Raw genomic sequence first — 25,610 nt, 5'->3', positions numbered from 1 at the left:
GTTCATGAGCCGGACCCCGAGTTGTTGTCTTTTTTTGTTGGCAGAAGAGCGGGAGCAGCGGAACAATAAGGGCGGCTGTGCTCTGACAGCAGCTCGGTGCATCATTTTTGGGATTCCTCCGCTTGCTCTTGGACGAAATTGAATAGCGGTAACGTGATGCTGTGCATGAACAGAATGATTTAGGTGTTTTATTTTTATTTTTTCCTCTGGGCTTTGTTTTGTTTATTTAAAGATTATTGGGAGACAAATCCAAAGTCACCGAGTGCAGTGTTGTTTCGGCCCAGGAGAACAAGTGGCCTGGACTTGAAAGGACTGATTTAAATGGAGAGATAAAATATTACTAAATCATAACTGGGCTGAATATAATATAAATATAAAGGATTAACCTTTGTAATCAACAACCATTTGGAGTATTGGTCCAAATAGTCACATTAACATTTCTCCCTCTGCCACTATTATATTTAATTTTTATGACCAAAACAACCTTTTAAAAGATTATTTTTTTCCTGATTTTTTTTTTTTTTTTGCCTTTTTCGTGGGCAAATATCCAACACATCAAAGACTATTTCACATTTATTAACCACAACTACACGTTCATAACAACAAACAGCATTCTTGGCCAGTTGTACATATTGGAGGTTGTACTACTCCAACCATAAGCGACCATGTTCAGTTGGCTTGGAACAGATGACAGGAGGAAGAAGGAGCCAGAAGTGTTTCAGACGGTCAGCGATGGACTGAAGAAGCTCTACAAAACCAAACTGCTGCCTCTGGAGGAAAGCTACAAGTTTCACGAGTTCCACTCCCCGGCTCTGGAGGATGCTGACTTTGAAAACAAGCCCATGGTCTTACTGGTGGGACAGTACTCCACTGGCAAGACGAGCTTCATACGGTGAGCGGGCAGCATGAACAGTCAATACACATACACACACACACACGTACACACTGTGTATATGATGACAGAGTCAATACAGAAAGAAAAAGGGGGAGGCTGAGGCTGACACACCCAAACTCACTCTTCTCTCTCTCAGCTTCAGTAGAGCTGAGCAGTGGTCACACACATATGAAGATGAACTGATGATAATAATGATTTCAAGAGAAGAGAATGCACACAACTATGTGAGAAGAAGATTGGAAATAAAGGTCATTCGTCACACACAAGAAAACACCCAGTCCAAATGTCTGGAAGCACTTTTATGTCAGTTTTTACTGAATCCATTAAAAGTTTATAGAACAGCCAACATAACACACACACTCACTAACAAACTTGATTCTTGGTACATGGACGCAGAACAGTCTGCAGGCTTACGCTTTTGTGGAGACTTGAGACAGATTCATGATATGTGAATTGGGAGTGTATACAAATATATGTGTTCTTCCTTCTCAGAGGAATTATCGATGTATGATAGTATGTCTGTATTCATATCTTTGTGAGGTCCAAAAAGACATACAAACTTATCTTTGTGAGGATGGTTTGACCTTGTGGGGACATTTTATCTGGGCCCCATAACTGTAAAGGGCTTTAGGGTTGGGGTTAGAAGTGGGGTTAGGGTAAAGGGTGATTGGATCCATTATGTCAATGGTGTGTCCTCACTAAGGTATACAAATAAATGTGTGTATGATTAGAACTTTTAACTGAGTCAGTTGATACAGGAGGTTAGACTGCCAGGCCCTGAGGGGCAGGAGGTCTTGTGATCCTCCTCCTAGCCCTGACTATACCAGCCTAGATGTGATCTTTTTAATTTTTTTTAACTAAATAAATCACAGTCTCATCATAGTCTGAAGACTCGTCGTTAGTCCATCTCTCTTCTCTATGACACAAGTAATTACCAAGGAAGTGTGTTGTCATCAGGCACGAGGGTATCAGACTCTCATGTTAAACTTGAAGCTGTAGTGCAACTTTTGAATGTGATCAACCTTCAAACCATTGTCAAACGAATCCACACAATGATACACAACTCTTTTCTGTTTTTCAGTATAGCAGGGTTTAGAGCCCCGTGTCGCCCTGGCGACTTTTCTGCCCTGCACACAGGAAGTGATTTGTTGCATATATCGAGACAGACAACATTGCACAAGTACGCCCTAGTAAAGTTTCAGAAGTCAAGTCTTGCTCCCCACCCGTCCCTGTTCTGTCTGTGTGTGTATACACACAAACGCTCCCTCAGTCAGGTCTGATAGTATTGCTTGACAGAGCCTGTTTTCAGAGGTAGGAAGCACCATACACATAATGTTACACCACTTAACTCAATATTCATATTAGCTAATCTGACGAGACCAAAAAGAGGCATGTGTGTGTATGTGTGTGTGACATGAGGAGATATTGGCAGCTGGGTGATATAGGCCTCTTTTGACCCGCTTGAGTGCTGCTGACATCTTTCCTTTCACACACACAGACACACACACACAGTTGAGTCATTAGTTGAAAGCCAGAGAAAGGATGCTGTTAGTGACTTCCTGCTACAAGGCAGGACAGCGCAAACATCCCTGCTTTCTCTCCTCTTCCTCCTCCTCCTCCTCTGTCTCCGATTTGCTCCTCCACTCAGGACAACACCCACACACTCAGCAGCGTGACCTCTCACCGCCGTCGATGTAACGCTAAGATGAGGAATTCGCAAAGTGCTGAGTAACCCTCGGCGGGAGCTGCTGCACAGTTACGGCATCTCATTTCACATCACAAGAGTCTCACTGCGAAGCTGAGGTTTTCCTCCTTTAAGATGACTGCACATATGCAGCGTCGTGAAGGGCCGGTGTGTAAAATCTCAGAGGGTTTATTTGAAGGCATTAAAGGTATTGTGTATGTACTGTAACACAAGGGCCTTGCTTCACAGAGGTCGCCACCTTGCCCAACCACATTTCTACAGCAGCTGAAAGGACAAACCAGCCAGAGCGTGTGTTTAGCATTTAGAAGTAGAAGCTTACTACACAAATACATTAGAATTATATGGTAAAAGATAAAATAAGGAATCTAATGCTGCTAACTCTTACACATTACCTGACCTTTAAAGCTCATGAACTGGAATCTTTTCAGGTTGTGGGCCTCTTGGTGCCTGTGGATTTTCAGGTTTATCTGAAGAAACTACACTTCACTATGATGAATGAATGTGAACTCATGTTTCTTCTATCGAACATACAATCTGATGCATGCAGACTCTCACCACACAGACGTGTGTGTGTGTGTGTGTGTGTGTGTGTGGGGAGAGAGATGGCTCTGCCAGGCACTGCCGGCTCCTCTGACAAGGTGTATGTGTGTTTGTGGAGAAGATGTATAAGAGAACCCATCTTTACATCTGGTAGCCATTAAAATGTAAACACACTCACTCTGGCACTTCAAATTTATGATCCCCGCCTTTTTTTTTTTGAGTCGTAAATGTTGTTCTTCTGGCCTGTGCTGCTCCCACTGCTGTGTGCAGAACCTCGACAGGAACGCATTAAACTTTCATTTGGAACATGTGTTATGTCACTGCATTAACAGCTGAGGAGTCAAACTTTCACACTTAAAACATACTCAACCGTATTAGCTACATAGCTAAACAATTAGGCGAAAAGTTGTATAAAAATTATACTTTAGTTCAATACTTGTTATGTGAAATATTTCAATCATGATGGAGCATTCACAACATTCACAAGTCACATTAAGTGTTCGTGAGTTCAGCTTGATGCAATTGTAGTACCTTAAAGGGTTTACACATTAATTCAGAATTTTATGAATTAATTCCTGTATCACACATTTGATTTCCATAGCACATAGAAAAGTAGAATGAATTAATTGCAGCAAACTGTGTTGTTTTTGTGTTACTATTATGATGATTTATTATTTTGAATATGAAACATGTACACGATAAACTTATCAGGTCCCACCCTTTTTCCCTGCACCAATAATCTATATGGCTATTTCATTTCATACCTGTATTAAACATATTAAATAAATAGACAAACATCAATATCAGCATATACACAAAAATCCATATAAAATGTGTTATCAATTCTCAATTGTACTCATAATAGCCCCAGCCCTACATATAATACTGTAATAATATTGATAATAATTTGCTGTAAATCGCATTAAATTAACCAGATTTGAGAAGTGTATTGTATGTCAAAGACAAACATGCATATAATCTACATCTGACAGCCCAGTGTCCCTTACAGTTCTTTTCACCCCAGACAGCTGTTTATGATCATCTGTGAGGAAACAAGCCTGTGGCATGGTACTGAGACCCATGTCAGGACAGGAAGAGCTGAACCAAAATCTAAAATTTGAAATTGTCCTGCAGAATATCAATCGTATTTATTCTCTTTATTATTCTTTATTCTTTGGTCACATAGGAACCCATCACTTTTAGATAAAGGAGCTGATAAAAATGTGTTTTTCGGGTGCTTTGTCTGACAATACTGCTCTGTTTTTGTCTCACCTCAACACAAAACTATCTGCTAACAACAAACTTGAGTCTGTTTCTTTTTCTTACAGCACTAATCCGGTCTATGATTATGTGAAATTCCCCCAATCTTTGCTCCAGCAGCGTCTAATTCAAGACAGACTACGTTTCGGCCAATTTTGGAATCATATTTTACCATCCAGACCAATTTCCTTTCAACATGATCACAATACAAAAACAAAAAGCACACAGTACTTGTTTCAAATAAGACGCTGCAGATGTGGCCGATCTGGTCCATCGCCTACAGATGAATGTCGGGATTTATAGTAATATGACAGATATAAAGGTTACAGCTTCATATTGATGACGTGGAGATGCAGCTGTTGCAGACTTTTCTTTCCAACTGAAGATTAAGTTGGAGGTTTTATGTCACAATAATATAATTCCCTTTTCATATACATAATACATAAATAACAGATGATTAAACACATCATCCTCTACTCGATCTTTCAATAATTCAGGCAGCATCTATTAGAACGATTACAGCAACGTACTAAAAAGCCCTTTAAGAGGTTTGAACATATCGCAGAAATCTCCACACGTCTTGTTTAGTTAAACGCCACTTCTTGCTATCTTACCCACAGGTACCTGTTGGAGCAGGACTTTCCTGGGATGCGGATCGGCCCTGAACCCACCACGGATTCCTTCATCGCGGTGATGCACGGCGACACCGAGGGAGTCATTCCCGGAAACGCTTTGGTGGTTGACCCCAAGAAGCCCTTCAGAAAGCTGAACGCTTTTGGGAACGCATTCCTCAACAGGTAGATGATCTCACACACACGCACGCACACACACACACACACACACACACACACACACACACACACACACACACACACACACAGGTGCACATCTATTCTTCTGAGGACCCTATTTTAACCATAAAAGGACCAGAGAATGTCCTGTTACATGCTTTGGTCAAAATACAATAAGACTGAAGCACCGCAGCAGTTCAATCACCCTGCCAACTGTTTAGAACGCTCTGTTTAGTAGTATCTCTTTAAAAAACAGAAAACAACAACAACAACAGAAACTTAAGGGACAGGAAATGACATCAGCCACAGAGGCTACTGGGAGCTAACAGCAGTTAGCATCTGTGAGCAAAGTGATCGTTTGCAGGCTCTAGCAGGCTCATTGCTGTCATATATAACATGTATCCACTGGACAGATAAATCCTCTGAGGCTGTAAGTTTGTGTAGGACTCTGTGCTGCACTGTGGAGCCAAGAAACTTTTCACAGACTTCGCGGACCGGTTTTCGGATACCGTTGCCCTCGCCAGCACTCTCAAGTTTTTTTTAGGGACAAAGCGGAGCTCCGCAAGACAACAATTACAGGAATTTAGCGCATTGTGACGTCCCAATGAGCGCGGAAGTCAACATCGCGTGTTTTATCTCCTGTACTTAGACTGAGGAGGACCAAAAAAACATGAGTGAGTCATATAAGGATTTAAATGATTAAAAAGTTGATTTTGCATAATATGGGACCTTTAACAATTTGTGAGTGAAGAAAAACAAATGAACAACAGATTTTACGTGTCAAATTTGAAATTGGAACAGTATGAAACGTATTTACAATAACATTTGTTAACCCGTTTGTCTCTCAATTTGCAAAAACAGACCAAAAAAATGAAAACACTGGCCACAAATACACTGATTTTCCGGCTTCCTGAAACAGCACGGGTGAAATATTCCTAATAACCACATCTTGGTTTTTGAAGTGCAACTTCTCAGCTTTCAGAAACTGGTGGAATTTTTCCGATTGCACAAACCGTTGTGTAATTACGGCAATGCAGAGTGCGCTTGGGCAAACGTGTCGCCTACGATACGCTCGTGTTAAAGGGTTTTAACCATCACCAGCTCCTCAGAAATGAGGTTCTGCCTCATTAGGACCAGGTTTTGTTGGTAACAGATGTACTACTACTACTACTACTCGTCCTCACAAGGTCAGTGCCAGAAAAAAAGTGGAGAAGAGAGTGCGAGTGACAATCCACACCACAGCTCAACATTCCTATGTGATTGAATTTCCATCTGCTCACCGCTTAGAGAACGAGATAGAGCGATAGAGCGAGACTGATCTTTGCAGAATCATCTTGTAAAAGGGAAACTGCCAAAAACTCTTCGCTCTTGCAGTAGTGCCCTCACTGTGAAGGCGCACCACGGCTGAATTGAGACAGCGCTGACTGTCAGTGGGGATTATGGGGTGTGTGTGTGTGTGGGGGGGGGGGGGTTCACAGTGAGGACGGCCGCTAACCTGCCTGTATTTATGCAGCTGCACAAAGACAGAGATCCAGAGCAGTCCAGATAGAGGAGATAAGGGAAAGACTGAGGTCTGGTGTGGACGATGTTTGTTGTTAAAATGTTTTACACTTCTGTCCTGATACTTTAATGTGTCCTCTCTTCATGTGTGTGTGTGTGTGTTTGTATGTAGGTTCGTGTGTGCTCAGCTGCCGAACCCAGTGCTGGAAAGCATCAGTGTGATCGACACACCGGGGATTCTGTCTGGAGAGAAACAGAGAATCAGTCGAGGTGAGACACCCCACTCAGGAGGCTCACACTTTCATCCTCCACTGTTTATACTAGTGTGTGTGTGCATGTGTGTGTGTGTGTGTGTGTCAGAGCTAATTCACTGGACTCATTCAGCTGCGGTCCCCTTGTCCCACTGAACTCTGAACAACAATGTCAGCGTTTCTTCTGGATGTGTGCGTGTGTGTTTATTTTAGCTTTTTAACTATCAGGAGGATTATGCCTCATTCATTTCAAAGAACAGGAAGCAGCGACAAAAAGATCAACTTTGAATGCTCTCTCTGTCTTTCTCACACACACACGCAGAGAGTTCACAGTTCAGATCGAACAGTTTTAGCACAGCATAGTTCTGTACTGAATATTTCACCAAAGACATTGCATGATTACGTCCACCAGGATGATGTTTTTGCTGGTGTTTCTCTCTCTCTGTGTCTGTTTTTGAGCATCGTAATATTAAAAACAGATTCCGATTACTGTCTCTGTGGGTGTAGGTAATGGCCTAAGAAAGAAATGATTACATTTTGGTGGTTATCAGTATCCTGTGGGAAACCGAGTAGCCTTGGCGAGGGGTTTTGCGCTCGCCGAGTGCATTTTCCTCGCGTTTCGTTGTAATTACAGACATATTTAGCTGAGTCGAAGCAGATCTCAGCTGTAGTGTTGAGCTAAAACAGAAAGAACGAAGACAAGAAACATTCCCAGCTTTCTCCACAGGTTGATAAGTGTGCGTGGCATGGCTGGCATTCCCAAAGCCGAAAGCTGTCTTTGCCATGCCGACGGCCAGCGTTAACAAAAGGAGCTCAGATAATTAAAGACAGCAATAATTTAGTCTTGCACACATTCTCACTCTCTTTCTTGTTTTTCTCCTTTCACGTCAGTTTCAAAAGACCAAAGCTGTCACAATCATCAGAACCTGCATCAGTAAATGCAGTATCACATTAAAGAAAGAAGCTTGAGTGTGTTGTTGTAGTGCTTGGTCGTGAGAACCAGAGAAGCTGAGGAAATACATTTAAAACTCAGATCAGACTCACACAGAATTACCTAATTCCCTTTGTGAGAAGAGATTGTGCCTTGACTGTGCTGTGATATTCAGGGTGTTGACCTGATCAAATGTGCAACACGCACACACACAGGCTCTTTCAAAGGCTAAACAACAACAGGGAACAGATCATCAGGTTCATCACATTACTTCATAATAGGGCTGGGTCTTTCTGTGATGTGGAATTCTTTTCCTCAGACCGTTTCTCTGTCACGAGAGCAACATTGTCCGAGGAAAAAAAGAACCAGTGCTTTGTCAGCACGGACAGAATTTCACACTTGAGTGTATATGTACTGTTTATACTGCGCTGCTGTTTATGTTTGGGAGTAGTTTAATTTGAAACAGACCCACATCAGGTCTGTTATACAGCATTTTCCAATTGTCTTTTTCAGCATAAATGCCCCTTGATCATGTTGTCAAACCAAATAAAGTGCACAGCGAGGTGTGTCTCTACCATTGTCTGTAGAAACACAGGCTACACTTAACCAGCGCTGAGTCAGCACAGTTGTTTTCACTGAGGACAGTGGGTTTGTGTTTGTATGTGTGTGTGTGGTAATCATGTTAATTTTCTGTTTCACTTTTATCACTGTCTGTCTGTTCCCCCATTGCATTATTTCACCATCATCTGTGTCCATGTGTGTGTGTGTGTGTGTGTGTCTTGTCCAGATGAAGCGTTGTCAGGCTATAGCAGCCTACATAGATGTCCGTACGGAGGTATTGTTGAAAATAAATCTGGGCACCAACTTACCTGCAAAAATGCTAAAGAAAATGCATTTTTTTCTTGAAATGTATGGAGTGTTCTTTAAGTTCTTCACCAGACTCTTAACACATGGTTTGGGAAATACATGTATATACAGTATGTACATCTTGTTAATATGTACTGTACATGTATACATTGCTCAGTTCAGCCAGTTAGAGTTGTTTGTAGCATTTTTTTTTAAGAGAGAGAGTTAGTTTTTGTCTAGAATCTGAGTTTTACTGTAAAATGGTGATGACAGTTGATCTGTGCAACAATAGTAGCGCAAGATAGGACCTCAATTGTCATAGAAACTACCTCAAAGAACTGTTTATTAGTGAGTAAAACACGCCTGTGACAACACAAGTCGGTTAAAACACACTTCAGCCATTCACCACACTATATACACTTAAATTGACCTTCACATGGAGGTCAGTTTAGCAACAAGTTTGTGCAGATACCAGTTATAGATTATTTTTGTAAAATATGATCAGCCTTTGTAAGCAAGTTGTAATAAACAACCTGATCTGTGTGTTCTCTGTAACTTTACCTCATTTTAAGCTGATTGGACCTTAAAATAATTCATAAAACTCCTTATTATTGGTTAGTTTTATGTGTTATTCAGCGTAATTATCATTGCAGCCCTTTGGTAGCTTCTCTTCTGGACCCTTACCATATGAAAAGTGCACTGCGTGAAGAACAGCCAACTAAAAAGCCGATTCTCTTTGCTCGAGCAGCCGTGTGGTGTGCCCCCTCTGTCTTCTCTCAGAGACACAGATAAACCCCGATTTATGTCGCTTTAGATGCTTCTTGCTACCACGGCTAAACGTTTGCTTCCATCCCAGTGAGGAATGTTTGAACGCTAAAACCCTACTGAAAGTTTACCAGCCTGAGGTTTCATGTCAGTATTAAGTTTATAGACTATTGTGCAGCCACAGTAACAGTTGCAGCAGTAAAATGTGGGATTTTTTAACACGGCTATGTCTGTGTGGTGAGACTGAGGACGGAATATTCCATCTCAGGTTTGTATCAAAGTTATAATATGGAAAACCCATTTAGTTTGTAGCTTGAGGGGGAAAAATCCATCTGACATTCACTGTATTAACACAAACTAATACCAACTACCAACTGACAGCTACATTGCTATTCTGTAAGCTGGACTGTAACAGGTTTACCATTGACTCTGCGTCTCTTATATGTCCTTCAGTGATGATTGGACATTTTAGCAAACTAATCCTTCATTCTACCCTTTTGTTCACCTCTCATATCCTGTGGAATTTACCCAGGTAAGAGTCCTTGAACGCAACAGAACGTCCAAGGAGTCGACTGAGAATGGACTCCCGCTGACAGACTCAGTCATTGATTCATTTAGGGAATCATTATTGGAGCCGAAACACTTCCTTTAACTCAGTCATGCAATGATTCATTCAGCTTCACAGTATTCTACGAAGCTTAGGAATTAATTTGTTAAAGATTTATGGTGTTTGTGGTTCCACCCTTTTAGTTTAAACACTTCTTCTCGCTCAATGACCCCTCTGAATGTTTCCTCTATGACCTGAAGCTATTATAGTAGTTTTCTCCTGGGAATATTACAACATCACAGTGGATGTTGACACTTCTCAGAGAACAAATAGCATAAAAGCTCAAAATGCATTAATCCTTTAAATTCAAATGCCTCTGTTGACACTGAAAACATGGCTCATTTTCCGTCACCTTGTCTGAAACCATTATTATTTTCATTTCACTCCCTGACGGCCTTTTTTTGTGATTTTCTCCACTGGTGTTCCTCCCTTTTCCTCGTCCTCCTCCTGCTCTCAGGTTATGACTTTGCAGCGGTCCTTGAGTGGTTTGCGGAGCGAGTGGACCGGATCATATTACTCTTTGACGCCCACAAACTGGACATCTCTGATGAGTTCTCAGAGGTGATAAAGGCCCTGAAGAACCACGAGGACAAGATCAGGTGACCCAGCACTGCTGCTTTAAAGTTCCATACTGACACAAAACACTGTACATGCTCGTAAACCATTTAATGTTACACTAATGCGGAACTTTACATGTCAACATTGTTGTTTTGTGTAGGGTTGTGCTGAACAAAGCTGATCAAATAGAGACTCAGCAGCTGATGAGAGTCTACGGAGCTCTGATGTGGTCACTAGGGAAGATAGTCAACACGCCGGAGGTACAGTAACCATGAACTTTGAAAAAATAAATAAAGGTTGCAACTGTTTGAATCGGAGCGGAAACTTGTGTTTACTTACAAATAGACTGAGAGGAAGAAATGTTCTACTTTGTCGGACAAATATGCAAATATGTAATATGCAAGGCTGTAATATACTGAAAGCCAACTATATGTCTGTTATTGCAAATATTGAACAGCGCACTGGTCATCATTGTTGTAGTGGGTGAAATACACAACTGTTTGTGCCTTAACAATTGTGTTCTTTTTAAATCACTCCCTCAAATTACCTCCTAAATCTGACTTTTCATTTAGATTTTTCCCATTGACAAAAAAACGTGTATACCAATAATGACATGCTTTAGGTCAAAGTGGTGTTTTTTAAAATCTCATATCTTGTTGTGTAAAATCAGTTTTCCCCCTCTGTCTCCCTCATTGTCAGGTGATCCGTGTCTACATCGGTTCATTTTGGTCCCACCCGTTGTTAATCCCTGACAACAGGAAGCTGTTTGAAGCAGAGGAGCAGGACCTATTCAAGGACATCCAGTCTTTGCCGAGAAACGCGGCGCTTAGAAAACTCAACGATCTGATCAAGAGGGCGAGACTCGCCAAGGTAAGAAACGGTCACACCCATAGGCCACTGATGGAGATTATTTACTACGAGTTTTTTTCTATTCTTTTTATTTGTAACAAGGTGTTTCATGTGTCAGAGCATCACACATTCAACATTCTCCATCCTGTTCAGCTGCTAACCTTGGCAGAAAAAGCCTGTTGCTATCAGACAACCAGGAGAAGCAGACATGTGTGTCTCTCTCTGCTCCTCTGAGTGAATTATTTCCTTTTTCGCTGTCTGGGACAGGATGTCAGGTGTGAGAGGCAGCAGTCCTCAGGCGGTTGTAATTTGAGGAAACACTGAGGATGTACACATGCACAGCGTCACACACAGACACACACACACAGTGTGCGAGTTGAGGGCATTTTTCCTGTTTGACAGCTCCAGGGCTGCGTGTGTGTGTGTGTGTGTGGTGATAAGATTCAAGGACAGGAAAAACACACACACATACGCATACAAGTATATCACCACAGCAACACAATATTTGTGATGAATATTAAAATGTACAGATTAATTAAAGTTGCTGTTCCATTTTTAACCAGTCTTTCATGGGTAGTAAAATAGCGGCGGTCAAGAATCACTGATAAAAACACAAAGAAACAAATACAAATACTGTACATGCATAATGACTGAAATTCTGGAGGCAAAGCCCATGTTGTGTAATAATTCATAAGATTGATCCAGAGAACAGATAAAAGGGTTCTTGGTGGAACCCTCCATAAGGGTTCCAGGTAAAACCTTTATAAAAAGTTTCTACTTGGAGCCAAAAAAGGTTCTCCTATGAGGACAAGCCAAATAACCTTATATGGTTCTACTTAGCACTTTTATTTCTAAGAGTGTGGCTGGGTTTTCTTTATTGGATTTCTGACAGCGTAGCTAACTTGAGCTCACTCTCCACGGGAATTTTGATCCTGTACGCTTTCCCTCTCCATGTGCAGGTTCACGCTTACATCATCAGCGCACTGAAGAAAGAGATGCCCACTGTGTTTGGTAAAGAGAACAAGAAGAAGGAGCTGATCAACAGTCTGGGAGACATCTATAAGCGCATCGAGCGAGAGCATCAAATATCTCCTGGAGATTTCCCAAGTTTGAAGAAGATGCAGGTAAAGAGAAGCAAGTACTTTAATTTGTTCTTCATATGAAACATGAAATCCAATTAAAAATCTTTTTTGCTTTTCAGGACCAACTCCAGGCTCAAGATCTAAACAAATTCCAGCCTTTGAAACCCAAACTCCTGGAGGCAGTTGATGACATGTTAGCCCACGACATCGCCGGCTTAATGGTGTTGGTCCGTCAAGAAGAAACGCAGCGTCCTAACCCAGTGGTGAAAGGCGGTGCGTTCGACGGCACTTTGAACGGCCCGTTTGGCCACGGATACGGCGAAGGAGCCGGCGAGGGCATCGATGAAGCCGAGTGGGTCGTCGCTCGCGACAAACCGGCGTACGACGAGATCTTCTACACGCTATCGCCCGTCAACGGGAAAGTGACGGGGGCCAACGCCAAGAGGGAGATGGTGAAGTCGAAACTGCCCAACACGGTGCTGGGAAAGATCTGGAAGCTGGCAGATATCGACAAGGACGGGATGCTGGATGATGAGGAGTTTGCGTTGGCCAATCATCTGATAAAAGTCAAACTGGAAGGACATGAACTGCCGTCAGAGCTGCCTGCACACCTGGTTCCTCCGTCTAAGAGGAAATTACCTGAATAAATGTAAAAATCTAACCAAACTCCCTGCTCCAAAACCTGTAAGTAGACCCCTAACCCACCATCTGGAGAGAAAATGATTCCCGATATAACAGGAAGAGGAAGCAAAGCTTAAAACTCGACTCCATTTTCCAACCGCCAGCCCTGCTCTGTTCACACCTGCAGCTTCTCCTTACCTTCAACAGATAGACGATTTAGTTCCATTCAAGTAGAAGAAAGTTAGCAAATCCTAATTAAACGTGAGCAAATTAGCTGCAAACCTTTTCAGGATTTAATTATTAGCAAAACTCCATTTGATTCGTCATATTCGTCAAAAAAAATCTGTGTAGAAAAACTGGATCTGGACCAGTTTTAAAACCAGATTCCTCCCTTATGTAGTAAAACGTGAGATACGGGAGATTAGAGATGTTGGCACAACTGATAGAGTGAGTACTACAGAGAAGCTAAAGTCAAAGACTAAACCAAGAAACACTGGAATAGCAAAAAAATAAAATATATATATATATATATATAAATTGCTCTCAACTACTGGAAGAAAACGGGGAGGGATGCAGCAATGTGAAGTTTCGAAGGAAGGCTTATTTTGAGATAATTTACCATGCAAATATTCAGTTTATCCCCTTTTTAAAATATGTGTAATAGAAAACATTACAGCATTATTACCTGTAATGGTCTCGGTGAACCGATTGACCTTCAAAACTAATTTCAGAGCCATTTTTATTTCAAGGTCTTGTATTATTTTTGGTCTCCCAGCACAAGCGAAGGAGTCTGGCTTTTGTTTCATGCAGACAAAGATTTCCTGTCAAACTGCTTGAGAGTAGACACACACACACACACACACACACACAAACACACAAACACACAGAGTAAATGAACCAAGTCTGGCTTAGCGTTTTGACATTGACAGAGTATAAAATTGCCCGGACTCAACAACTAACTTCCAATAATACGTCGATGTGAGTATCTGTGTAGGGGGGCGGAGCTTATGACATCACCGTCGTGTGTGGAGACGAGTGGACTTTAAGACAGACTTTCACGATTGGAGGAGGATGTGTGTTTCTCTCGAGGGAAATGAGAGGATTTTTTTTGGTTTTTTTTAATTGTTGTGAATCTCATTAACATGTCTGATGATACTGTGACTGTAATATGAAACCATTGTTTGGACATTCCCAGGATCAATAAAGTATAAATGTAAGGACGCTGAATGTTCATGGTTCCGTGTGGGCACAGCCTGACTGTTCTCTGTAACGCACATGTATCAGTGTTATTATTTGTGTATTTGTGTACGTATTCAGTCTTAATCATCACACAGGCTACTGAGTTGGGATTATTCCAGTGGGTTATTAATTGATTATTAACTACAGCTCACTAACCTAACACCACATTTTACAATTTAAATTTTAATACATTTTAATTCCATATAATTAAATTGTACACATACAATACTTGCTGTATTACTTTGGCGTTATGCCAGTATATGCATACATTATATTTGTATATTTCATATTAGGACCATAGATTTAATTAAAAAAAATAAAGAAATAAACTTAACTAAAATTTGATTCCCATGTGATAAGAAATATTCCAAGATGTATTAGGAATAAGAAAAATACTGTCCTTTCTTCCCCTCACTATACGACTCCGTGCTCTTACTGTGAATCTGCTCACATTCCATGAGAACAGGCTGCAAAATCATCCACTTCATGTATTATTATGTGCTTCATGCATCGCTGGCTCATGTTTCTCGGATATGGAGTGAAGAATTTTTGTGAAAACTAACCTCTTGAAAAGTTGGATTCTCGTCCTGATGGACTGCGACATGAGATTCTGTCTGTATAATGTACAATAATAATAGTTTGTGGGAAACACTGGTGTTCTGGTATTGCGTTGCTTCATCTGTATTTTCGCTGCTTTCCTGTCGACATAAACTGCATAATAAAAGTCATTTAATCAGCGTTCTAGCCTTTGTGTGTATGTATGTGTGGGAAAAAAGTGTAAATCAGTAAGATTTTTGTATAGTTAACATTGTTTTTGATTCAAATCAACAACCAAGTTTTTAAATTGTGTAGTTGTTATAGGGAGGACAGGACATCACTGTAGGTGTGGTTGTGTCATTTTCTGAGTGATGAAAGGAGTGAATAGCACTAAAAAAACAAAAACAAAGATGCATTGATTTAATAGAAAAATCTATTTAAAAGTATAAACTCATTTAGTTCAGGGTTTAAGTTTCCTCTGCATGAAGCCTCAATGATGCTCTATGTCTATTTTTGATATATTGACCACTGACCTTCATTTACTTTACTTTTAATAATGGAAATATGCAAGATTGTAGCCGAAACTAAACTTCAGTCCACCTCACAACAATAATAGTAAGATTAAAGTGCAGAATAATAAGAGACAATGTTATAAAATAAATAGGTTTGATGCCAGACCAGAAAAAAACAAAAAAATCAGTTTATATTAAAAATATCAAAACTATGAAAAGGAAATAAAGCAAGATAAACTGTATGACAGAGCAAGTTCAAAAACACAATATTACTTCTGTTTAATTTTATTAAACTAAATGACTGTGTGTCACACATAATATAATTAGTTATTAGAGGGTTATCCTGAGATTCCCTCAACAGATGCCAGGCTTTATTAAAGATACTGTATGTTGTTTATCTAAAGAAAGAATCATGTAGAATATATACAGTAATAACTGTAAAATAATAATTCCTCAATGCTATCACTCCAGGGAATTAAGTTAAGGAATGTTTTCTAATGTTAGTGTGTGTGTATGTGTGCGTGCGTGTGACAGGAAGTGAAAGCATCCCCTATGGCCAATGACTCAAAGACCCCTTTAAAACGTACACACATACACACAATAACACACACTCACAACACACACACATGTGCACATTGGGAAGATGCTCACACAGGAAGTTCTGTTCTTGTCCACCATTTCCTGTCTGTCCCACATTGACCCTCTCTCTCTCACACACACACACACACAGACACACCAGTATAATGTACTTTATGTTATACTTATATAAATATGTTTGATCTTCATATGTGTGTGAGGGAGAGGACAAGGTGAACTTAACTTTTCAATGACCTATGTAATGTTACAGCCAAAAGAAACTGTTCCGTGTTCAGATTTTCCATGTGCGTTTGTGAGCTTTTCCTGGGGTCATTCAATTGTTCGTAGTATAACTATTTCAGGTCGAGTATTTTAGTCTTTCCTGGAACTGGGAATTGTGGAGAAATTCGACAGAATGATGGAGATAGACAGAGACGCAAGAGAGAGAGGCATGCGACGGAAAAGGAATTTTCAAGTCAGAGACAGCTGAAACGTGTTTGTCTCTGGTTTGGGGGGTGGTATCTTATCATGTCAGGGGAAACAGTCCGTCAATGTGTGTGTGTGTGTGTGTGTGTGTGTGTGTGTGAGGTTGAATGCTTGTGATGGATGTGTGTGTTTGTTCTTGTGGACAGGCACGCATGAGGAAGATATACGTCAAGATTGAATGTATACACCCAAACACCCGAGGGAACGGGTATTTTCGAACACTGGGGCGTGGACGATGAACTCTTACACACACACACACAAACACACACACACACACGATATCATGGTGATATTGTTGTGTGTTCTTAAATAAATGTGCTCTGTAGTACCGGTGACATCCTAAACCCTAGACATTTAAAGTATGTGTATGGTTCAAGGTAAACAGATGTTCCTCTTGGTGGATGTTGAACCCCATTTTTTCTTTAAATTTATCATCTCTAGTCTGTTCATTTGTAAAAGCCCTGCTGTCTGACCTGAGAGACCCTGTAGACAGATGTGCACCTCTGACACTAGGTTTTACCTCTATACTCAAAAAGTATATTTGTACTACAAAAGTACAATATTTTCACTGGAAAATGACTTTGGTAGAAGTTGAAGTCACTTTTTATAATATTACTTAAGTAAAAGTCTTAAAACATATGACATTTACTGTACCTAAGTAGCAAAAGTCTTTTTCTGATATAAAATGTGCTTACGTTTTAGAAGTAAGAAGTATTAATTAAGCAGTATTTTCAAAAAATTGAGGAGTTAGGATTGAGCCGTGGTGGATTAGTGGTAGGGACGAAGTCTGTGTCCATTCACCAATACACGAGCACATATTTATTTAGCACTAGCATGCTACTACTTTGCCGCTTACTTGGCGAACCTGTTTCCAAAGGTAAGCTCACGAGGCTAGGATTAGCATCAGTGTAGGGACAGCATAATACAAACACTGGCGCGGCACGTCATTATTGGGAAAAATCCAAATGGAAAGTCTGATTTAGGAGGTAATTTGAGGGAATGATTTAAAAAGAACACAATTGTTAAGGCACAAACAGTTGTGTATTTCACCCACTACAACAATGATGACCAGTGTGGTGTTCAAAAGTTGCAATAACAGACATATAGTTGGGTTTCAGTATATTACAGCCTTGTATATTACCTATAAATGTGGCCGTGGTTATTATTATGACATATAACTGTAAAGCAAGTTGTGTCTGTGTGTCTGTAAGACTTTGGATATGGGTTAAGCATGGCCCAATGGTGTGCATCCTTGAATTTTGGAGGAATTTAAATTTTCGCTGATTTATCACGCTACACCAGGCAGGTAGCGGCTCATCAGCAGCAGCTCATGGCTGACAGTTACAAAACAACTAGCTACGCTGATGCTAAATGAAAACATTTGCGTTGCGCCTAATGAGGTTGCACAGTGTTATGTTAGCCTTTATGTTCCTTATCATGCATTACTATAACTGAAAAATCTTCTTCAGCTCTGAAGCTCACAACTGAATATGTGCAAGAACAAGTTTGGAGTAGATATTTAAGAGGGTTTATTTACAGACGTTTTCAGAGCCTTAGAAATAGCCATATACATTTTATATATATTATATATTTAAGCAAGGGCCTTATTTTAAGAAGGTCGCCATGTTTCTACGACCAGACAAACAGAAACTGAAGCAATAAAACTTTCCTTGCATTCTGCAGTCTCACTATTAGATGTCACTAATTCCTACACACTGGACGTTAAAGCCAGGACAGATGATGGTGCAAGACGAGGCAAGCGAACACAAGCAGTGTTCTGTAATGGATCTGAAGCAGAAGTAAACACAGGATTAAACAGGGGGGGAAATGTATTGTACAAGCCGGAGCTTGGCCTGGTCTGGATTGTGGAGGCAGTGTTTTTATTCATTCATGGATGGGGGTTCAGGTGTGCAGGTGGCTTTGGCAGCAGGAAGGAAAAAAGGGTGTAGCTACACACACACAAACGCAGTCAGGGTGAACAGGGGACACACCAGAGACAAAGAGGGAAAACAGCAGGAAACACAAGGAGAAATTAAGTAGAGGCACAGCCTGACCGTGACATACTTCTGTCATCTGCTTCTTCTCACCTGCCAGTGATGAGCTTCAGCAGGAAAACAGGACTTAGTGTGGTTCACGCTATAGTTCACATTCTTGCCGCCGGTGTGATCCACCACCTTTCATTGAGCAGAAACACTGACATTGGTGTTTGTTTCCTGAGTCTGGTTCTATCCGAGAAGATGGACTCTTATTGAGCTCACACTTCATCACTGCTTTGATGAGTGAGTGTGTGTGTGTGTGTGTGTGTGTGTGTGTGTGTGTGTGTGTGTGTGTGTGTGTGTGTGTGTGTGTGTGTGTGTGTGTGTGTGTGTGTGTGTGTGTGTGTGTGTGTGTGTGTGTGTGTGTGTGTGTGTGAGGGTGGAGCGGTCACAAGGTCTGTGGAGTGGTGTCACCCTACTGTTAAATGTCTCTGATCTCCATGGAGACAGAAAATGTGAGAGCAGGACATGATTACAAAACTGAGAACATGTCTAATTTCTTTTAAATGGACATATGTTATTGCCCAAAATAAAGGTTTGTTATTTATTGGATGAGTCGGTTTGACTTGTTTTGCACAGTGACGTACAGAAAAATAACAAAGATATAGCGAAGGGAGTGGCAGAATGTCCATTTATCTCATCTGAAGTGTCCATTTACATACAATCATGTTTTTCCTTAAAAACAACAATAGTATAACAGTAATTCTTATATAATACTGCGTAAAAAGTGGGAATTTAAGAAGTTGTTGTGAGAATATCAATCAAATATTCAAGAAAAATCTTGCAACAATCAATCAAAAATAAAGACAATGACGTTTGAGCTGGTGTCAGGTCAAACTTCTTGTTTGTATCCTGTGACTGAAGGAAACAATTACATGTGTTTCTGTGTGTTAAAAGTAACCTAAAGACATTCCTTCAACCTCTTCCTTGCCTCACCAAAGGTCATGGATGAGGTCAAACCCAAACATAAACATGCCCATTTATTTCAACGCTATAGCACCATGTCCATCCCAACGTGCTTATGAGACTTTTGACCCGTACAAGTTCAATAAGGAGAATCAGATATGACACGGTCACTGTGGGATATGCAGAAAACAACACAACAATATGTCATGGCCTTGTTACACAAGCCGATAAGACAACACGGCACACTATTGTGATCCAATATTTCCTCTATTTAATATGATTTCCACTTGAACGACCTGACGATTACACTAAAGGATGTTGCTGTGACATAAAAGGTCAAGCTCTTGATGTTGTTTTGGCCCAAAACAAGGCACACCTTAGTTTATTCTAGGAACTGTCACGTTGGCATCAGTGAGTGATGTGACGTTTCAACAAGTCAGTGATTTTTGAAGACCTTCCTGTTCTCTTTATCCACCTTTTTGGTTCTTTTCCTGTCTGTTTTGTGTGCTCTCATGTATGTGTGCATGTGTGTGTGTGTGTGTGTGTGTGTGTGTGTGTGTGTGTGTGTGTGTGTGTGTGTGTGTGTGTGTGTGAGAGCAGGAACTAGGTTTCCATCACATAAGACGTGTGCAAATAAGGAATTTTGCGATATGTTATCAGAGTACATTATGTACACCGCTCTGACTCCACTGCAGACAGCAGCACTCATTCATTCAGGTGTGGACATTTATTCTACTTTGACCTCAGTGAGTCTCATCACCCACTCTGCACTCTTAGAAATAAAAGTGCTAAGTAGAACCACATAAGGTTCTTCGGCTTGTCCTCATAGGAGAACCCTTTTTTGGCTCCAGGTAGAACCTAACCCGTGAACCCTTTTAAAACTATTTATTCAGGAAAGGGGTTTTAAAGGGTTCTCTAGATCAAAATGGTTCTTACTGGAACCATTAGTGTTACCAAGAACCCTTGAAAAACCCTTTCCTGAAGAAAGGGTTGTTCAGAAGCAAATGGTTCCAGGTAGAACCTCAGCCCTTGCGGAAGGACCCTTTTGGAACCCTTATTTCTAAGAGTGTGAATAATGTGAAAATTAACCATCCCAGTGCAACGTCAGGGCATTGCACTCCGAACACAGAAAAAGATTTTAACTTTTTAAGCCACTCCCACAAAAGAAATCTGTTTTATTTATGATTCATGCTCTAGTGTTTCTGTACTGCAGTAGTTAAAAAGGTCCATTTCACTCTGGACACACTCTGTTTGAACTGCTGCCCTCAGGCAGACAGTTCAGGTCAATTAACATTCAAACAAACACATTAAAAAAAAAAAAATCGCATGTCGTTCCTCCCTGCAGCTGTTAAACAAGCACTGCTCTCAGTAGACCACACGTAACAGGCTGCTCATCCCACGTGTCATGTATATAGATAACATACTTTACGTGTACAATATCTCATCTCATTCCTTGTTTATACTGTAAATAACAAGCCCATACAGTATGTATTCTGGAAACTGTCTATAATGTGTAGACTCTGTGTTAACTTTTTATCGTCATATTGTTATCTTTTTATATTGTACTTTCTCACATGCATGTTTATTATTTATTATCTTTATCTTTACTGTCTTTGCTGCTGTGACAATGCAAATTTAAAGGACTATCTTATCTTATCTTTCACTCAAGAGCCATAATTGCAATAAATTCTGCCTGTTTTAAATCAGGGGTCTGAAACTCAAATGACCTGAGGGCCACAGAGTGTCCAGTTTGGTCAGTAGGGTGTTGGTCAAGTGGAAAAAAAAATCCAACATTTAGAGAAAAAGACATCAAAATAATAATATTTATAATGATATTTCACATAATTTCAAAATAAAAGTGTTTCTTTGATATGGAGCGATACATAATTCACAATATAAATGTTTATTATGAATAAAAAAACATACAGAAACCACTCATTATACCCTTATAACTGATTGGGGGGCCACATGAAGCCCGCGGGCCAAGACCTCTGTTTAAAATGAACCATGCAATGAAAAAGCAGAGTGTGGAATATGTTTTATTCATATTGACATCCCTCTCCATAGGACATTGTTTTTTATTTTAAATTTTGAATACATTTGGACAAATTAGAAGAATGGCATTAGAGAATAATCAAATTTAGGAGGTCCAACTTAACTGAAACAGAGAATAAAACTTTGTTCAGTGTCTTAAAAGAATATAGGGAAATAATGGTGAACTTATCAAGCTCTACGCTTCAATGTCTTTTTTTAACTGTGTTTTTCCACTTCTGGATCTGGATCCACTTAGTTCCAGCTCCATGTATGGTTTAACGCTGCTTTTATTGAGCTGTAATAAACATTCACAAAGCAATCATGACTCATAACTTATTCGTCTTATCAGCTGATGAATGAGCCTCTGGTCAGGGACCAGGACGAGGAGAGGATGTGAAGAGAAGACTCGGTGGGTGGACATTGTTTTCAAAACCCTTTTCCTCTCTAAGTGACAGACAGGATGAATTCTCACAAGAACACAAAGCGTATATACATAAACACACAGCACAGACACGAGTGCTCGCACTTTTAATGAGGGTGATGATGCACATGATAAATGACAACTCACTGGCTGCTCAAATGACAACTAGAATCATTAAAAAAAACAAAAATAAAAAAATTAATAAAGTATAAGCTCCAAAACCATCATCGTACATTTCTGTGAGTGCATGCACTGTTCCTGTAGATAAGTTTTCAAATCTTATCTGGCCTGTCTGGTGTTAAAATTAACACAAATACAATCTATATATAGTCGTAAGTGTGATTGAAAACAAACAGCAAACACAAAATCATTCTAACCCTGACCCTTCCTTTCCTCTTTGTACGTCTCTGCTGCCACCCAGTGGTACACTCAGGTACTGCAACAGTTATTTCTGCTTGTATTTGTTATTGATGACCTTTTTTTATGACCTTTCCTTGTATCCACGGTGACTTTATCAGAACCAGTAGTCCTCATGGAGTCAAAAACCTGGTCCTAATGAGGCAAAACCTCATTGAAGTGAAGAACTGTTTATGTTTATGAATAAACATATACAGTATGTATAAATGTATATATATACACATTCTGATATGATATATTTCTCAATCTTTGGTCTTACCTCTGTTGGTTTAGTATACAATAATATGTATCATAGAGTGTATTTTAGTATACTAGGTTAATAGACGTGAAAATAGATTTCTTTGGTGTTAACACACCCATATTGGTCTATGTTGTGCTGATTCTGCAACAAACCACAGGGTCACATTTGAATTAGCACATGGGGGAGTTTGTCTCTGTGTGAAACTATCTCTGCGTTTGTAACCCTCTACAGTAGAAATCAGTCGTTCAAGCTTTACTTCAACATTTTCACAACTTGAAGTCAATTGTATTGTTGCACAGTATATGCCATTAAAATTAAATTAAATGTAGAAGGTGAACTGTAACAAATGATAATTGTTGCTGTCCTGCAGTCAGTAAAATACATGCAACACTTGATATCGTCTGGTGTATATTACTACAACTACGTGGTTGAGAAAATGAAACTTGTGTCGGTTGAGTATGTGTGTGCTTGAATTTGTAACTTTGTGAGGACCAAAAACTGTATAAACCAAACAGAGCGAGGATACTTTTATTATTATTTTGGATATTTTGGCTGGTGTTCATGAGTCTTTCAGGGTTAGGCACTTAGTTGTGATGGTTAAGGTCTATGAGGGTCTTCACTATGAATGCTGCACACGTGTGTGTGGAGAGCAGCATAAATATCATGTCCTGAATTGATATTTGCTCCTTTCCTTTAAGATCCCCTTAGAAATAATACAATAATATGAGGTCAGTAATAATATTATTAATATCAGTAATGGATTATCATGGATTATCTTGAAAAAGAACTCATTAGAACTCTGAAAAGCTGACTATACTTTTTTAAAACACATCATGTCTTACACTGACGATAGTATTTCATCATGTTGTATGTTATTTGAAAACAAACAAACATCACATCACAGGTATATAGAGCTGGAGACCACAGCTGCATCTGCAAGTTGCACAAAGTTGCACGTTTCATCAAATCTGCTCTCACCAACAACAGCGTCCTCTGCCACCCCCACCCACCCCTCACATAATTACTGAGAAGCGCTGACCACATGACCACATGTCTGCAGGATATGTAGTTTCAGGTTATGGGGGTTATTTTGTCATGGAACCTGCTCTGCTACCACACACACACACACACACACACACACACACACACACACACACACACACACACACACCCCCACACACACACACACACAAGTTTACACAGCTATGCTTTTAAGGACATTTGTGCACCCTAAACAAAGCATTATCCCTGAACTTAACCATGATTAGTTCATGCTTAACCCAAACACAACTAAAAACTTAACCCTTATCCTTAAACAGTTCCTCAGAAATGAGCTTCTGCCTCATGAGGACTAGATTTTGGTCTTCATGAGGACTACTGGTCCTGACAAGGTCAGTGTTTACACACACCGACACACACACACACACACCTTAAATAAAAGGAGACATACGCTGACAGAAAAACATCCAGACCAGATCATCATACTGAAGATGAAGACCCTCATCACGCTCGTGGCCTTTATCTTGATTTTCTCATCCCCCGCTGTCCTGGCCTCTCACAGTGAGTTAATTCTACTTTATTTATTTATTTATTTATCAATTAGGAATTAAAATAAAGCTATGTTAAGTTAAATTATTTTCTGGAGAACAAGTGCTCCATCCATGAGATTATTATTCCACATAATCCAACTAAATATTAGCAACACATACTGATTTTAATACTATTTTCATGTTTCTACGTATGTCCTTGTGTTTATTATTGCCAAGTTGAGTTGGCACTGGGATTAATAATCTCATCAGTGTAATAATGTTGCATTACTATCAATACAGCATTTTACGTTCATGTATGTGCATGTCCTCTGAAGCAGGTGTGTGTCCTTAACACATACATGTACAGCATGTATTAAGATGGAGGCACGTGCTGGAATCCCATGTTCCTTTATTAAATATTGTTTTACTTATTATAGGTAACTAAGAATTCCACATTCTTTGTCACATAACTTTGTTTTCCTTGTGAGGTGCCATAAAATATCAATGTTTTAAGTAATTCAAAGTACACAGTGCAAATCTGCTAATTTTCTGCCTTGATGATGCATTTAGCTGTGCTTTTACACATAATAATAACAAAAGGATCATTTCTATTTCCCAAAAAACATCATAAACAGTTGTATTGGGTTTTACATTTCACTTTTTTTTAATGTAAGCCTGGTGGGCCATAAGAAAAACCTATTCTTTGGGTCAACTCTGACAGTTTTGAAGAATTTGTTTTATTCCGACACGTCATGCCTTTGTGTTTAATCCCACGTTGTCTTTGTTTTCTGGCAGGCATCTTCAGTCCAGACGCATGCTGTTTTAATTTCGTCCGCAGAGCTCTGCCTGTGAAGAAGGTGGTGAGCTACAAACGCACAGACAAACTGTGTCCTATGCAGGGCGTGCTGTGAGTGTTTTGACTCGTGATTTCCCGGTACATTTAAATAGATTTATATCATCTGTGTGAAGAAGAAATACATCAATGCATCTCTGACACTAACAACACCTATTCTCTCCTTTTTTTTTTTTAAGCTTCACCATGCAGAGTAATGTGGAAGTCTGTGGTGACCCGTCTGTGGAGTGGGTCCAGAACATAATGAAGGCCAAAGGAAAAGCCAAGGCTTAAAAAATGATAATAAAGATGACTCCACTTTAAAGCTCGTAGAGTTAAGAAGAAGATGTAGAAATGTGTGATGCATCATTAAATAATTCAACTGTTGTAGTGGAAGATTAGATGTAAGATCTACAGTGATGAACAAATAAATTCAACTTTTTAGTGCACGTTATTGTCCTTATTCAGCTCTTTCACATGGGAAACAGCAGAGAGGAAACTCAGATCTGCAGCACAAAGGCACAAATAATAACTCTTTACATAGTCGTGAGTAAGTCAGGCTTATTAAATGTATTTCTTTGTTGGTAAATTGTCCTAATTGTCACTTTACACTGTCTAATGTGAGTCAGCAGATGTCGCTCTT

The 25,610-nt window shown here is 39.9% G+C and overlaps 2 protein-coding genes across 2 annotated transcripts; both read left to right on the top strand.

Moving 5' to 3' along the window:
- Window positions 1-665: 665 nt before the first annotated feature.
- ehd3 (EH-domain containing 3) lies at window positions 666-13,227 on the top strand (the record flags this gene model as incomplete). Its single annotated transcript, XM_083899180.1, has 8 exons — window positions 666-892; window positions 5,021-5,197; window positions 6,864-6,961; window positions 10,549-10,690; window positions 10,810-10,909; window positions 11,349-11,519; window positions 12,458-12,622; window positions 12,700-13,227. The coding sequence occupies 8 exons, from the start codon at window positions 666-668 to the stop codon at window positions 13,225-13,227; spliced, it is 1,608 nt and encodes a 535-aa protein (XP_083755306.1).
- A 10,860-nt stretch (window positions 13,228-24,087) lies between these two features.
- Window positions 24,088-25,307, top strand: LOC310934538 (C-C motif chemokine 4-like). Its single transcript, XM_083898283.1, has 3 exons — window positions 24,088-24,166; window positions 24,931-25,042; window positions 25,168-25,307. Exons 1-3 carry the CDS (start codon window positions 24,097-24,099, stop codon window positions 25,259-25,261), a joined length of 276 nt encoding a protein of 91 aa, XP_083754409.1. The 5' UTR covers window positions 24,088-24,096; the 3' UTR covers window positions 25,262-25,307.
- The last annotated feature ends 303 nt before the right edge of the window (window positions 25,308-25,610 follow it).

This window comes from Microchirus variegatus, assembly GCF_963457635.1.
Source record: "Microchirus variegatus genome assembly, chromosome: 12".
NCBI lineage: Eukaryota > Metazoa > Chordata > Actinopteri > Pleuronectiformes > Soleidae > Microchirus > Microchirus variegatus.
Note: the sequence above shows the minus strand (reverse complement) of the source record. Positions and strands in the feature narration are given on the sequence as shown.